Source organism: Euwallacea fornicatus, chromosome 3 (genome assembly GCF_040115645.1).
Source record: "Euwallacea fornicatus isolate EFF26 chromosome 3, ASM4011564v1, whole genome shotgun sequence".
Lineage (NCBI taxonomy): Eukaryota > Metazoa > Arthropoda > Insecta > Coleoptera > Curculionidae > Euwallacea > Euwallacea fornicatus.
In genome coordinates this window covers 891,322-906,608 of record NC_089543.1, presented here as the reverse complement: position 1 = coordinate 906,608, position 15,287 = coordinate 891,322, and the positions used below count along the sequence as shown (strand labels likewise).

The 15,287-nt window shown below is 32.3% G+C and overlaps 3 protein-coding genes across 4 annotated transcripts; 2 read left to right on the top strand and 1 right to left on the bottom strand.

The window, feature by feature from the left end:
• Positions 1-327: 327 nt before the first annotated feature.
• On the bottom strand, positions 328-3,727 carry VhaAC45 (Vacuolar H[+] ATPase AC45 accessory subunit). The gene is made up of 8 exons (XM_066301912.1): positions 3,502-3,727; positions 3,229-3,340; positions 2,908-3,172; positions 2,765-2,850; positions 2,058-2,197; positions 1,921-2,007; positions 1,682-1,865; positions 328-1,629 (listed from the first exon to the last, which is right to left on the bottom strand). Exons 1-8 carry the CDS (start codon positions 3,594-3,596, stop codon positions 1,405-1,407), a joined length of 1,194 nt encoding a protein of 397 aa, XP_066158009.1. The 5' UTR covers positions 3,597-3,727; the 3' UTR covers positions 328-1,404.
• A 266-nt stretch (positions 3,728-3,993) lies between these two features.
• On the top strand, positions 3,994-8,167 carry Galphai (G protein alpha i subunit). The gene is made up of 4 exons (XM_066302607.1): positions 3,994-4,268; positions 4,384-4,568; positions 5,802-6,088; positions 6,143-8,167. Exons 1-4 carry the CDS (start codon positions 4,148-4,150, stop codon positions 6,618-6,620), a joined length of 1,071 nt encoding a protein of 356 aa, XP_066158704.1. The 5' UTR covers positions 3,994-4,147; the 3' UTR covers positions 6,621-8,167.
• A 663-nt stretch (positions 8,168-8,830) lies between these two features.
• EDTP (Egg-derived tyrosine phosphatase) lies at positions 8,831-14,715 on the top strand. Of its 2 annotated transcripts, XM_066302566.1 has the most exons (11): positions 8,831-9,174; positions 9,260-9,532; positions 11,193-11,419; positions 11,474-11,827; positions 11,878-12,157; positions 12,218-12,480; positions 12,536-12,634; positions 12,682-12,837; positions 12,894-12,944; positions 13,255-13,437; positions 13,577-14,715. In XM_066302566.1, exons 2-11 carry the CDS (start codon positions 9,398-9,400, stop codon positions 13,878-13,880), a joined length of 2,052 nt encoding a protein of 683 aa, XP_066158663.1. In that variant the 5' UTR covers positions 8,831-9,174; positions 9,260-9,397; the 3' UTR covers positions 13,881-14,715. The 2 variants fall into 2 exon arrangements, with proteins under 2 accessions (XP_066158663.1, XP_066158662.1); XM_066302565.1 differs by having other exon boundaries at positions 8,831-9,532.
• Positions 14,716-15,287: the final 572 nt, after the last annotated feature.

Sequence of the window (15,287 nt, the reverse complement as noted above, 5' to 3'; positions counted from 1 at the left end):
TTTTCATTAGATATCTCACGTATACTGTATATAAACTTGTAATATAGAGGGTGTTTTCTAATGAATACAAAGAAATTAACAGATTAGAAGAAAAAAGTACTAAAAAGATTTTGGTTTGCGAAGTTTTATTAATAATTACTCGTTCTTTTCCTTTAGCAGAGATAAGTTCGAAAAGGGGCTCTTTCAGGTACAGGTTTGTATGAATAACTATCCTTATTTTTTACCCAAGTATCAATATTTAAAGCGCTTTGTAAATTATGATTTGTCAATAATCTACATTAAAACGTTACATATAATGCATTGAAGAATATTGGTAGAATTAAAACATTTTAATTTGACAATATTTTATTTTTTCATGTTTCAACACATAACACTACAAGTTGTTTGGCAATCAAACTTCGGGGAATAATTTAAATTATATAACCAAATTTACGGACTATACATTTTTTATATAACCCACCACCCAGTGAATCTACAAAGATATTCAGTTGAAACTAAATTACTTATTTATCTGTACAAAGGAATAACGAACTGGAAATCAAAATAAGGGCACTTTAAAATAGAAAATGCCTTATATAACAGGAGTAAATATATGTACAAAATCAACACATCAAATACATTGCTACAAAATAAATCAGTGAATAAGTGCAGACTAAAAGTAAAAGGTCTTAAAGCACAAGAGTGGAAACTAGATCTTTTTAACAACGTCAAGACTACATGTATAACAATTATTGTTCTACTACTATACCAACAGTTTTTTCTATTTAATATAGATCCAAAATATAATAAAAATTCTATTGTCATAATAGGTGTATAATATAACTTCTTTTCTAAATCTTCTGGACAAAATAATTCGTTTTAAGTTGTATTGTACTAAACAATGATATTTTAAGAGCACATCAAAACCTTATAATATCTCAGAAGACACGTATAAACATCTATTTTAACAACTGCCATTTAGTTAACATTCATTAGATTTTCACTAGGAATGAGACTGAAAGAAGGTATTTACAAGTCCAGGGGATATAGAAAGAGCATAGTAATAGTATATATTAGGCAGTTAGGCCTGTTTCGTCGCTCGATAATATTTAAGAGTGGCATATAGTAAAGAAAGCTTATAGGTATCACAAGAGTAAACCACTCTTAAAAGCGTTTTAAGGTAATAAGGAAGGCTTTCATTGTTTTTTTAACGCAAAAACGTGGTCCTAAATTTCATGATCTTAAAAATCAGCACACCTGTTTGTAATTGAGCATTTTTGGTGAAGTATCTACCTGTTTAAGGCCTAAAAACCAGGTTATGCTGATATTAAGTAGGACATATTTAAGACACCTTAATATTTCACATAATACTGGGGATTTAATTATTATCATATTACCTTCAACTATTACCACTGACTGAAATATTTATTCTGAAGTATTGATAGTAATGGTTTTGCCCTTTGCATCATCAAATCTATCCATTGTTTTGATGTCCATCATCATGGTTAGACCAAAGGTCATGATCAAGAGCAAAATAAAGGTCACAAAAAGGCCGGACCAGATTGGGATAGTTGTAAATCCTACACAGTTGTAGGGATCATCAAATTTAGTTAGCTGGGTTAAATATGTACCTTTAAACATAGGCTGCACCTGCATTAAAATCACCACTCAGTTAAAAGTAAAACAAGCAAGGATTACTTACTTGGAAATTTGGGAACATAATAGAGAAACCTGTAGTTTTGAATGTCTGATTTCCACAAGTGTATGAGAAGCCCAATGGAGCATAAATGGTACCATTGGTTACTTGAGAAATTATTTTATCACTGTAAGTAATATTGGTAGTGTGCAGAACCCAATATCCCGTTACTGTTTGTTGGAATTCAAAGCTAAAAAATATACCAGTCTCAGTAAAGCATAATTAGACTATTTTTCTCACCTTACCTAATGCTTAATTCTGGGGCTTTTCCTGATAGGATGATAGTTTCATTATCATTTTCAGCTGAATATGTTACTGCAATTCCCTTCGTACTGAAATAATTTATGATGTCAAGGATTACAAAACAAAACACTAAACTTACTCAGCTGTAGTCTCTCCAATTTTTATAACGACATTACCAGATGTATAAAACAAAACTGTTGTGTTATTCATGTATTTATTGCTTGAATCGTCTGTGGGAAGGGCCCTAGTTTTCCTAGAGTGTACCACTCCTGAAGCAATCTAATTCAAAATTTCAATTAAGATTATTCTAAATTTAGTGGTAAATTCCTTGTATTTTAGTGAGATAAAAAAATAATGAATAACTTCAATAACAGGTTCCAAAAATGGCCAGCACAGTTCACCACAACTTAAGAACTGATAAAATAGACATCATATTTCAACTAGAGTACTATACAAGCTCTCATTACAGATATCTTTGTCAAGCAAACATCTCTCATCACTGGACATTTGTTACAATACCAAAATTTTAGGTATATATTCTTATGTAACAGTCTTCAACAAGCAGACCAAAGCTGACAAAATAATTTTCCCTTAAATGTTAGAAAACCTGTGTTAACAAGAGTAAGAGTATGACAATAAAAAAATGAATATAGTTATAAGACTGTCTGGCATATTTCTCTGAACTCAACAGAGGGATTTTCCAGTTAATTAATTATACATTAGTACACAACATACTTGTATCTATATATATTTATGATACTATTTTATTTGATGCTAATGCAAAGAATCTGTTCCTGAATCATTTGATATACCATAAGAATATATTGAATAAAAATGTTAATTTACCCATGATGGATGATGGGCAGTATATACAGCAAGAACATTCCCATACTTCTCTTGAAGCTCTTCATAAATTGACCCAATAATTTCATCTAAAAATACACTACTTATACTTTAAATTCTATATGCTGAAAAACAGTCTGACATACCATGCCTTTTAAGCATATCAAATCTCCTTTCATTATCTTGGGCATCATTTAAATCTATAATCACAATTCTACTATCTGGAATATCATTCTTGTTCAGTCTTTCAATGGAAATTTCTTCGACATCTTCAGAGGCATGTTGAATAGCCTTCACTGGGTTTTGTACATAGGACAAGTAAGTTACTTTAGAAGTTTTCTGTACTTTTGATAAAGAAGGGAATGCTATGTTTCCTGAAATATCTCTTTGTCCAAGATCTTCAGGACTTAACTGAAATGAACACTTGAGTATCTACTGAAATGTGAACTACCATTATTTAGCCTTACAGAATGTTCAGCAAATACAACTATCCTCGGCGCGTCTTTTAATGCCTTCATTATCTCGTCTTTAAAGGTATTTTGACTAATTTTATGCAAAGCTGGGATAGGCTCACCTGCCCTGAAAATCATATGACTGATTGTGCAAACCTAGTTTACTGAATTTGCTCTTGTAGGGCATTATGGAAACATATTTTATAGGTTCTTGAGAATGTGAAAAAATCTCTAACTTCAAGTCTTTGAGTAAAACAAGCAAAACAGAGGCACTGTAAATTTACTTACCTGTGAGAACCCCACATATACACGGGTACGAATTCTGAAGCATTAGCTATAACTAGGAAACTTAAAATTAACATGAAATGCCTTAGTGAGCCCATGTTTACTGGATAAAGGGGGGACTTAAAAAATAGTTGTGGAACCCCTTTTCTCTTTCAGATCACGTGAAAATTAATGATTATTCTGCGTTGATAATACACTAAACTAGATCATCGTTTGACTAATTTGACAGAAGTCAGGTGAACTGGGCGACATCAACGCAAATGTCATACAATGTCCCTTCCACTGTTTTAACAACTCTGGCGCCATCTTTGACCTTATCGATAAATACTTCAGTATTTAGATTACTATTATTGTTCAGTACTCCTTATCTCTTTCTAATTTAATTAAAATTACAGATAATAAAAAAGGAAAGCAAAAGACTCCTGAATTAGTCATCCATCCTGAATTGCGTTTGGTGCATCAACTGTCATTTCAAATGAGTCAATATTTCAAGAATTCTGCCATTTGCCATTCCTTCATAAATTCTCTTAAGATAAAAATTTCATGAATTCCTCTGAACCTCAACCGACGTTAAACAAGCGGGTGGAGCCTTTCTTATGTTGTATTTTTAGCAACAAGTGGTTAAATAGTTAAGTTTTTCAATCAAGAGATGGGTTGTGCCGTTAGTACAACGGGGGATAAGGCTGCTCAGGCCCGGTCGAAAAAAATTGACCGAGATCTTAGAGCAGATGGAGAAAGAGCCGCTAGTGAAGTCAAACTACTTCTACTAGGTAGGTAAACTGTCTGTATTTTTTTTTATAAATCTTAAATGTTATCGTTTTCTAATACAGGCCCTTCTAAACCTCACAATTTTACTCTAAAAGCCATTTTCTCAATACATTTTAGGAGCTGGAGAATCTGGTAAAAGTACCATTGTGAAGCAAATGAAAATTATTCACGAATTGGGATACTCGCCTGAGGAATGCGAGCAATATAGACCTGTTGTTTATAGCAACACTATTCAGAGCCTTATGGCCATAATTCGAGCAATGGGCCAGCTTCGAATAGATTTTGCAGAACCTAGTAAAACTGTAAGTAATCTCTTCACATTTTATGAAACTATAGGTTAATAGTTCCTGTTGAGTCATACCTGCATTCAATGATTTATTATTCTTTATATGGGTGTAATGTTATTGTTATTGACATTGATATGTTCTGAGATAAACCTTCTGAGGTGTTATTGTGATTGACAACCATATTTAGAGACAGGATGGTATTATGTATTTGCATTGAAAAAAGGATATGTTACCTCAATTGATTTATTTTGGCTCAACCTGTCTTAAATTGGAGCAGGTAATCATGATAAAGTGATTAAAGTTTCCATGATTAATAACTTATTTTCAATCATGTTTGAGTCTAAACTAAATAAAACAAGATTCATGAAATTGCCTTATTTCCTCTGATTAATTGTATGTTGAAGTAGTAATTAAAATTCCCACTGGGAGAATATTGAATGAACCCACAGATGACTAATTGTCATGGGAATTAATTTTAATCATTAAAAGTCTTTCTCCACTTGGTGTTTAATTGATACTTTTATTATAAGTAACTTATCTGCAATTCTTGATTTTTTTTGGCTGGGTTATCTAGGTGATAATGCATCAATACATCAGTCTTTGATATGGTTAGTTATTCTGGCTAACTGTTTACAAACGATAATTATTAAAGGCCATCTGGCTTTGAAGTCAAGTGTATTGCATGTACTTATATGTTATCAATTAGTGCCCAGAAACACAGCAGTTACTTGATTATATAGTTATTCAATATTAATTAAAAAAATAATCATATAGAGTATTGTTCCAAAGATTCAATCTATTGGTTATGGAAGAATTATAATGAGAAAATATCTGAAGATGCAACTTAGTATGAAAGTCAATAATCAATTTATCTTTCTAAGGTTTCTAGTAATCTTAAATTTTCAAGGAATAGTTAATATTAATGATGTCAAAATTAACACTAAGGATTGGATATTTTCTGATTATGCTGTTCAATTAGTTATTTGAAAATTTCTTTGGATGACCCATATTCATTTATTCAAATAACTGACTGATTTGCAAATTTTTTAATGATAATTTTTAATTAATTCAAATTAAATATAGTATTCATCATAAATATTTTAATTTTATTTATTATTTATTTTGTCCCATATATGGTGACATTGAAAATTGACGCGTCTGATCTTATAGGCGTACTATTTTTACAAAATTGTCATATACTCAAAATTTTTCATAAAAACATTTTTTAAAACTTCAAATCTTTTAAAGGACATTGCCCGGCAATTCTTCACTTATGCTAGTGCAGCTGAAGAGGGAGAATTAACTCCTGAGCTTGTAATGCTTATGATGAGATTATGGCAAGACCCTGGTGTTCAACTTTGCTTCTCCAGATCCAGAGAATATCAGCTCAATGACTCGGCAGCTTACTACCTGAATTCTCTTGACAGAATTTCTCAAAAGAACTACGTACCTACGCAACAAGATGTTTTGAGAACCAGGGTCAAAACCACTGGCATTGTTGAAAGCCATTTCTCATTTAAAAATTTGCATTTCAAGTAAGTAATTGTTGGTAGTTTTAAGCATGCTTATTAATTGTGCAATTCTGATAGGATGTTTGATGTTGGTGGTCAACGTTCTGAAAGGAAAAAGTGGATTCATTGCTTTGAAGGTGTAACAGCAATCATTTTTTGCGTGGCTTTATCAGGTTATGATTTGGTTTTGGCTGAAGATGAAGAAATGAATCGAATGGTAGAATCAATGAAGCTTTTTGATTCCATTTGCAACAGCAAATGGTTTGTTACAACCTCAATTATTCTGTTTCTGAATAAGAAGGATTTGTTTGAGGAAAAAATTGCGAGGAGTCCATTGACAATTTGCTTCCCTGAATATACGGGCCCAAATACTTACGAAGATGCATCTGCTTATATACGAATGAAATTTGAGAATCTCAACAGGAGGAAGGATCAGAAGGAAATATACACACATTTTACATGTGCCACGGATACAAGCAACATTCAGTTTGTCTTCGATTCGGTTACTGACGTTATCATTAAAAATAATTTAAAAGATTGCGGATTATTGATGTAAGTTACTTAAAAATCTAGTTACTTATTGTTTAGCTACTTAATAGTTCTCGACTCTTGCCACTTTTGTAGTCCTACGTATTTCACAGTAAATTTGCACTTAATAGCTGTGATCGGGGAAGCAAAATTGGTAAGACAAACGTACTTTTTCAAAAATCGATTTTTGAGTTGTGTTGTGCTTATTTATAGGTTAAGTGTCCATATTTATTTTTTCAGTTTCTAAATTTCTTCATATTATGTCATTGGACAAAGAAGTAAGATTTTTATGTTTGATCTCGAATATGGCCGCAAAGATCTTTTTTGTAGTTAATCGGCTGATTCAAGCTCACAGAAAAAAAAACTATTTTTTTATCGCGTTTTTAAAATTTTGAGTGTTTCTTTTGTTATAATTAAGCCCCAGTTCAGATCAAACTTTCAATGCTTCACTGTTATTACAATATTTATTATATAGGTACCTTATCTTTTTTTGCAAATGCTGTGTTTTGGCAAACTTAATCACACCATTGTTTTTCACTCATAATACGAGGTTTAGCCTATAAAAGGTATGCCAAAAATGGAAACCAACCTACTAACTATAGTTTTCTAGAGCTATAATGTTCTTGTTTAATGAATCTGTGGCTTTTGTGTTGGCCTTCTTTTCTAGAATCCCTGCAAAATAGCAATGGCCATCAGGGTTTGTAGCAAAATTTCAGAGGATAATTAAATCTTGTCAATTTTTTTTCTGGGTTTTCAGAATAAACGTTAATCTCTCTAACGTTATACAATATAATATAAACCCTCTCCAGTTAAATTTGGAAATAACTCTCCGATTAATTTAGTAAACTGTTCATTACTTATTTATATACATTCCATCTTCATTTTTATACAGAGGGTCTATGGTTAGAGCTGATTTTGCTAAACATATTACCAAGGAAAATATTTTTGTACCCTCCTGTATAACCTACGCAAAACTGATTCAAATTAGGGTAAGTGAGTGAGATTATTTATTATTCAAATTAGCATCACAATGCACATTTCGAAAACTTAAGACTGATATTTGGTTCCAAGGGATCAATAGAGTTATTTCCAAAACGTCGCACAATTTATGGATTGTCCACCAAGTGTCTTTCCTAATAAATATTTTAGATACTTGTTTAAATGTTAGATTAATAGGAGTCTTCACATATTCTTCTATTTCTAAAAGTCCTAGTTGAGTGCAACAAGGTATTGACTATCGTCTTTAGGACTGCCATAAAATGTACCAGTATTTGTTTGTAACTATTTACACTTTTCTATGTCTTTATTATTTTATTTTCGATATAATTTCTAAAACCACCTTATTAGTAATCCAATACAGTAGGCAGGTTTATTATCTTAGTTAAGAAAGTTCTTTAAGTTTTTTTATATTTTTTTACAACATTTGTAATTCCAATTAAATTCTTGTAATATTAATATCTACTCCTATATTTTTGTACAACTGGTATATAATGAATATGTACATAACAATACCAAAATTATATATTTTCAAATTAAATGAGTATATTATGTTGAAAAATATATATTTGAAAATAATTTTGTTGTTTTTTCTTAGATTGACTCGCCTCGGTACGAGCGGCTAGTTTCAACAATTTAGTATTTATTGTTATAAAAGAAAATCACATTTTTTCTTGCTGTTTAGAATTATTGAGGCATACCCACTTATTGCTCTTGAAATGTTAGAAAATATAATTAATATGTTTTAACACTATTTGATTCATGGTTAATTAGTTCAAGAGGCACAGTTTGAGCACATAATAAAATAAAAATTAGTTTAATAATTTTCTTTAACAATTACCGCAACACTATTCCTACTAAGTGTAACAGTGAATCAGAGAATCTTATATAAAGTCTGCTGTTTCATAAGAGAAAATACTACCTCAATTTACTGCTAATTTGTACATTTCGGAACATATCACAATGGTAGATCACGCAGTTTATGGAAATAAGAATTTTGAGATGCAGGCTGAATATTACAGTTCTATTATGCAATTTTCTCTGCTTATCTCGTGGAGCTAGTAAGAGATAGAAGATACTGTAATCAGTAACGTAACAGTTTTCTCTGCGTCCTTATTGGGCCAAAATTCATGCTCCCATTGGCTGGTATAAACAAGAGTAAATAAATTATTATTGTTAAAAAAAAAACCTCAAGTAGGCGTTCAAACACCAAAGGCATGTCTTGGATAAATTCATCTGCTATCAGTTTCACTGTTAGATGTTTGAGGGTAAATAGCAAAGGCCATAATCAACGTCTTACGTTTACGTTTCACCGTTCACTGTGAGGTTTTTTCCTGATGATCACGCGTTAGGGCCGACGTCAAATACACGTCAGTGAGAATCGTAGTAAAGTTGTAAAATAATAGTAAATAAAACGTAAATATTAGGTAATGCGGGTAATGCCGGACGTGATAGACTTCAGGTGAATTAAATAATGTTATATTAAATAAAAACTATTCAAATTTCAAATTTTTGAGTATACTTCAGTGAAAATAAATAAATTTCAAGCCGATAAGAAGCATTAATACATCTGGAGGTTTTACGCAGTATGTATTCGCAGTAAACAAATGTATACAGCAGTTTTTTACTAAAAAGAACCGAAGCATACTTCAGGTACCGCATTTTTTTAAGGGTATAAAGGCACCAACAAATGTTCACTTAGACCATTTTACCGAAATCTGGCTTAGTAACTGGCAGTTTGTTGAAATTTTTGGTTAGATTCCTAAGTGAAACTAGTACAATCCCCTGAAAAGATTAATCAATTTCACCATGGATGAAGCAGATTATCTTATAGACAACAGCATTGAAATTGTTACAGCAAAAGATATCTGGGAGAATGATATCTGTGCCTTTCTTACATACTTTTCTCATAATACTTATTCAGTAGTGCATCCTAAGGAAGAGGTAAGTCACAGCTAATTTTACTGAAAAGAATTTTAACTTGCAAATTGGTTGTTTAAACAATATTAGTGGTTTACCCATTTTTAAAATGTCTCGACTTTAGTTTACATGTTTTATTGTATCTTTATGTTTTAAGTAAAATAAATTTGAACATCTAAAAAGTTTTCACCAAAAGCGACAAAATGGCCACCTTTTTCTATTTCTTTTTGTTTTATTAAGACATTTTTTAATGTGTCAAAGTGACACAGGTAGCTTTAGGTAGCTTTTTCTTTAGGTAGTTTTGTGAGCAAATAGTATCAAATTTGACACTCTGCAGTTTACATTAATGGTAAATTGAACGAGTTTTATTTGATTAAATTCTTACTGATTTTTTTCGCTTTATTCAGTAAATGTGAACCTGAAAAAATATTATTTCAAAATATACAGTGTGACCAAACAAAATCCAAAACTGTTTTTAATTCTCTTCTGACGATCATAACTAACCCTTTTGAATTCAGGACATTTTTTAAATTTAAATAGAAATTTTATGTGATTTTTTTGAAAAAGTAACAAGTATTATTATGCCCTATTTCTTATTAAACCATTTTGTACAGGAGATTTGAGAAAACAAATTTTCATCGGAAATTACTGCCCACTGATAACTTATCAGTATTAACCTAAAGGTCATACTGTAGTATGTCATACAGTTTATTAAATTACTTTTCATTGACATTTTCAATAATTTTTTTATCTTGGAAGTGTATATTTAAGTAAAAAATCTGATTTACTCAGTCTTTATCTGCTTCTTATCAAGGCCATCGCTAGCCTTTTCTAGAGGCTAGAGGTGATATAGATGTGTGTACCAATATGCATGTAGGTAAAAAACTCTACAATGTGTAGGTCATCAGCTTGCTTACTATTCAGGCTACAAGTATGCAAATTTGAAGGTGAACTGTGTCAATATTCTTAAAACAGAAATACATTGAGAGATAACACAAATATTCATATGTTTTTGTTTTTTTGCATAAGATATTAAAATGTTGTTTGCAAATTGAAAGAATTTGCTTAAATTGTAAAATATAGTTGCTACTACTAAAAATATTCATTTCTATCCAAATCATATTAAGGTATTACAATAACTAACTAATTAAAAAGAAAACCCACCGATCAGACAGCAATCTTTAGGTGTTTTTCCCATTGACAATAAATGAGTATTTCGGTATCTCATTTATATAGTCTGGAGCTTCACCTAGAAAAAATAATCATTATCTTAAAACGAAGGCGGATATAAAATGCCAATGTTCTTCTAATTCAACTGAATTCCTAACTCATTAAATTACTGAAATACCCATTTTTAAACTTAAAAAATGTTGACTTTCTGTAGGTAATCACGCACAGACAAAACAGAATATGTAAGTAAACCTGAGCAGGTGTTCAGGAATTTTGAGATTGCTAAAGCAAAGAAGACTGCAGAATAATGTCTTTTCCTATTACTTTCCTTCAAGTTGAATTGCATAGACGTATAAATTATTCTAACTTACACAAAACCATCAATAATGCTATATTACTCTAGAAAAATCGAGAATATTAATTGTGCTTGAAATTGGTGGTTTGAGTTAACTTCTTTCAGTCGAGCTCAAGCGTGTAGCATTTTATGACATTAAAAAAATATAAACAATTTCAGCCTGTCCCTTACATGAGCGTCGCATTAAAATTGATGGAAAAAGACTACATTGTAGTTAAAATTGACAATAAAGATGGCTTATTATGTCCTCAATACCCCGAGATAATCCCCATAATGGAATCACCGCGCAAAGTCACTACAATATATGAGAATGAAGAAGAAACTCAACCAGACAATATCGATGTAACAGAAATAACAAACTTATGGCAATCTGGAAATTTAGCTAGGTACTTGTTAGACATTCTGTGAATTTCTTTTATTCATTTCTAAATGAATTTCAGATGCAGACTACGGTTTCCTGTCCCTGTGATCTTATTCAATGGCAAACACATTTGTCGATCTTCGACACTGTCTGGTGAGCCTGAAGTGTGTGTTCGTACGGGCCTAACTAAAATTTCTGGGTCTGAACTTATACATGGGCTGAAAGAGTGTTGGTGGCCTACTGAAGGACTGGGTCCATATTTTGAAGGCGAGGAGGATGAATCGGAAGGCCCTGTGCCGTGCGATAATGACGTTAGAGCGCAAAGGATCTGTGATAGAGTTCGTAGTTTTGATATAAAGCTTTTAAAGAGATTAAATGTGAATACCATTATTGATATTATGGTTGAAAAGAGAAAAGTGAAGCACAGCATTTAGTAAGTTTTGTTGGTTCTTGCTTGAAAGTTTGTCATCTTTTATTTTTCAGTGTAAGTGCCTCTGAAAAAGTAGATCTTAATCGTTATTCGAGCTTCAAAGTAATAAATCTGCCCTACCCTGGCTGTGAATTTTTTAAAGAATTCCATGACGCGATGTATAGTCCCACAGGACTTTTGTACAAATGGGATGATCCTGCGAATGATGCAGTTTTGTCCCTTCCCAACGACGGAATTGAGAAAAATATTGCAATAAACTGGGAGCAATACAAAGAATGGGATTTGGTACTCATCACCCAGAATTATATGAAGTATATTTTAAGACGCTTGCAGGTGAGCTATCAAAATAGTAATAATACCTCTAATAAGTAGAGTTCAAATTTTATCAATTAGGAGGACACCTCTGGTTTACTTCTTCACTGCATAAGTGGGTGGGATAGAACACCCCTGTTCATGTCCTTAATACGCTTAAGCCTCTGGGCGGATTCCTTAATTCATCAAAGTCTAACGGAACATGAAATCCTTTATTTCACATTGATCTATGACTGGTACCTGTTTGGACATCATCTAGCTAACAGACTTTACAAAAATGAGGAAATCATGGCATTTTGCTTTGACTTTCTCAAGTACATTGTTGGGGATGAGTATTCCCTAAAGTGAGTTTTCGTTTACTGATTTCCTTTTGCAATACATATATGTATTTTCCCTAAGGAGTTCCAAGAAGAAACATTCCGAAGAAATGAAGGTTGATGAATCACGTAGTCCATCGAGGTCATCAAACTCATCAGTATGCGCAGATGATACTACATCGTAAGTTTGGTCATTGTTTTTTCTCTATTTTGAACTGGTGTATTTAGCATCAAAAGGAAAAAGAATCTGAGCAACGACTTTTTAATGGCTGGCGGCAGTGAGAATTCTAACGACTCCACCATGACCATGGAGTTTCCATTTGAAGATAGCAACAGCCCTCCTGATGCCTCTACCATGGATCATTGCAATCCTGTTGAAGGAGGGTGAATTTCGAGGAATTAATTTTGTTGAAATTTTTTTTATTGTATTAATTTTACAGGAAAGTTGTTTTTGATGATGTTTTGATGGACCAATGTGGTGATGAATTAAGGTAATTATTATTATTATTATTAAGTAGCCGTGGATTTACGTAATGGGACTTTGAATTTTTATGTAGGTTCATTGGCACATGCAATATCGTTTGTATTTTTTAATAATCATTAATGAATATTTCATATATGGATGGTTGCAGATAGACAATAATTTCCACAGTCAAGAACATTAAGCGAATTTAACTAAAGTTACTCAATATCGGTCCTTCTTAAATAAGTTAAATGGAGGCAAAGTTATGCAATTTTTCGAAAATTTGTTGGATATGAAGCGAAATTTTTGGTTTTTGGTCATTTGCTCCTTCTTTACAGCAAACCAAAAGTATTGTCTCCAACAAGTCTACAACAGAAAAGAACTTCACCTATTCCAGTTGCTTCTGTCAATCCAAGTAGAAGACAACGAAGCGAAAGCACCAGTAGCACCGCTAGTACAAAAAGTTGGCAGTTTATTACAGAATCTGGTAGCGTTGAGAAGGACCCTACCTACAAACCTCCGTAAGTTTTTTTAAATTAACATACTGAAACTCTTGTGTAAGCGCAAATATTATGCTTTTATCGGTCTGTTGCGTAACTCAAGTGGTTTTCTCCTTCTCTTGAGCCCTTATCATGTTTGGTAAACATCTTTTTTCATAAGGAGGCAACAAAGATTAGAAGCCGTGCGTTCCCTTTTCAACTCATTCTATCAGAAGACTGTAAAAAACGATTCTTTTGGTCCCCCCTCAAAATGGATCTTTGAAGACATTGTTGGCAATGTGACTCAGATGGCTCGCTGGCTGGATATGCCTCAAGTTTTTGCGAGTGGAGATGTTGGTACAAACGGCAATATCGAACAAGATCTACGAATGGAGGTCCCAGATCCTATTGCGGAAACTAACGGCAATAATGATCAAATCGGGGAGAGTGAAAAAATTGACGATGTCGATAATTCTAACAAATAAGTTTTTTCCGTTCTTATGGTATTTTATGAGTTTGCGTTTTTTTAATTTCAACCGACTGATTTTGTTTTAAGTTTTAAGTATTTATTTGTCAATATTTTTGCAACGACCATAGGTATTTTTCGGTGACTTGGAACTTGTTCTGCAAAGTATATATGTTGGTCTCAATGGTCGTCGTTTAAATATTAACTCAATAAGCCGCATGTTGCGTGCCATTCAGCTCTAACTAGTTACCACAGAGATTAATGCTTCGGTAAAATACGGCCGAACGGTACTGCCAAATACGAAAACATACCATTTGTAGTGTTAGTCATTTATAATAATCAATGTATTTTAAGTACAAAGTGTTTTCTCAGCCTTACAAGCATTTTGTGCCAGTATTTTTCCTGTAGTTAGTTTATTTTTTATTCCTATGGCTGCATACCTACCTCAAGTAATTGCTCAAAATAGAATTAACTTATGCTTCCAATATTACTTTCAGAAACTTTGTTAAGGAAAAAGAAGGCACAGTTTTGATGAGGACAAATTAAAGCACTTCAAATTCTTGAAGCAGTTTTTTTAAGATGCACAATATTCGTTTTATTTTTAAAAATCACATATGATCTTGAGCAGTTGCGAATATTCATAAAAGACGGGTTTCGCTTTCTTAGAAAAACCTACTTAGCTATAGTCTTGTAAGTGCTGAGATTTGTTCGAACATTATTTTAGCACGTCGTTTTATGTAGGTAACGTTTCAAATTTTATTTTTGATATACATAAGCGGGAAGTTGCGAATTCTCCTGCACGTTGTTGACACGAGAGCTCAGAGTTCTAATTTGAAGTAAATTTGTTGTCAATAGTTGGTGTATCATTTCTCCACTTCACGTATAACCTAGATTAGGGTTGGGCAAAACTGGAAATAATTATTATTCATTTCCACAAACTTTCTTTTCCATTTACTTTCACACAATAAATTCATCTTTAAAAAAAATTGCTTAAATTAATCGCCTCAATGCACTCTATAAGCCTGTAAAATTGAAAAAAATACTTTAACATCCCGTACGATGCAAACGAGCAGCTCAAAGTGAAGAAAGACCGTTGGATGGTCTCGCGCGTGGACGATGGGAGTAGATCAATGTAGGATGGGTTTATGATTTAAATTGAAAGGAAATGTTCTGATTTCTCTTTTGGGTTTACAGGTAAATTTTAGCAGGTCAACGAGAATGGCATTACTGAAAATTTGGTCAAAAGCCGAAGTCGGTTCATTTTGAAGTACCAAATAAGGTAAGGTTTGAAGTGGTACTTATCTGTTGATATTAACTTATTGTTTTGGTTAATTATCTTTAGCAAAAATATAGTTCCGCAAACATAAAATTTTTCACATTAGCGAAGAAGTTTATATATGACGCATATGTATTAATTTTCATTTTG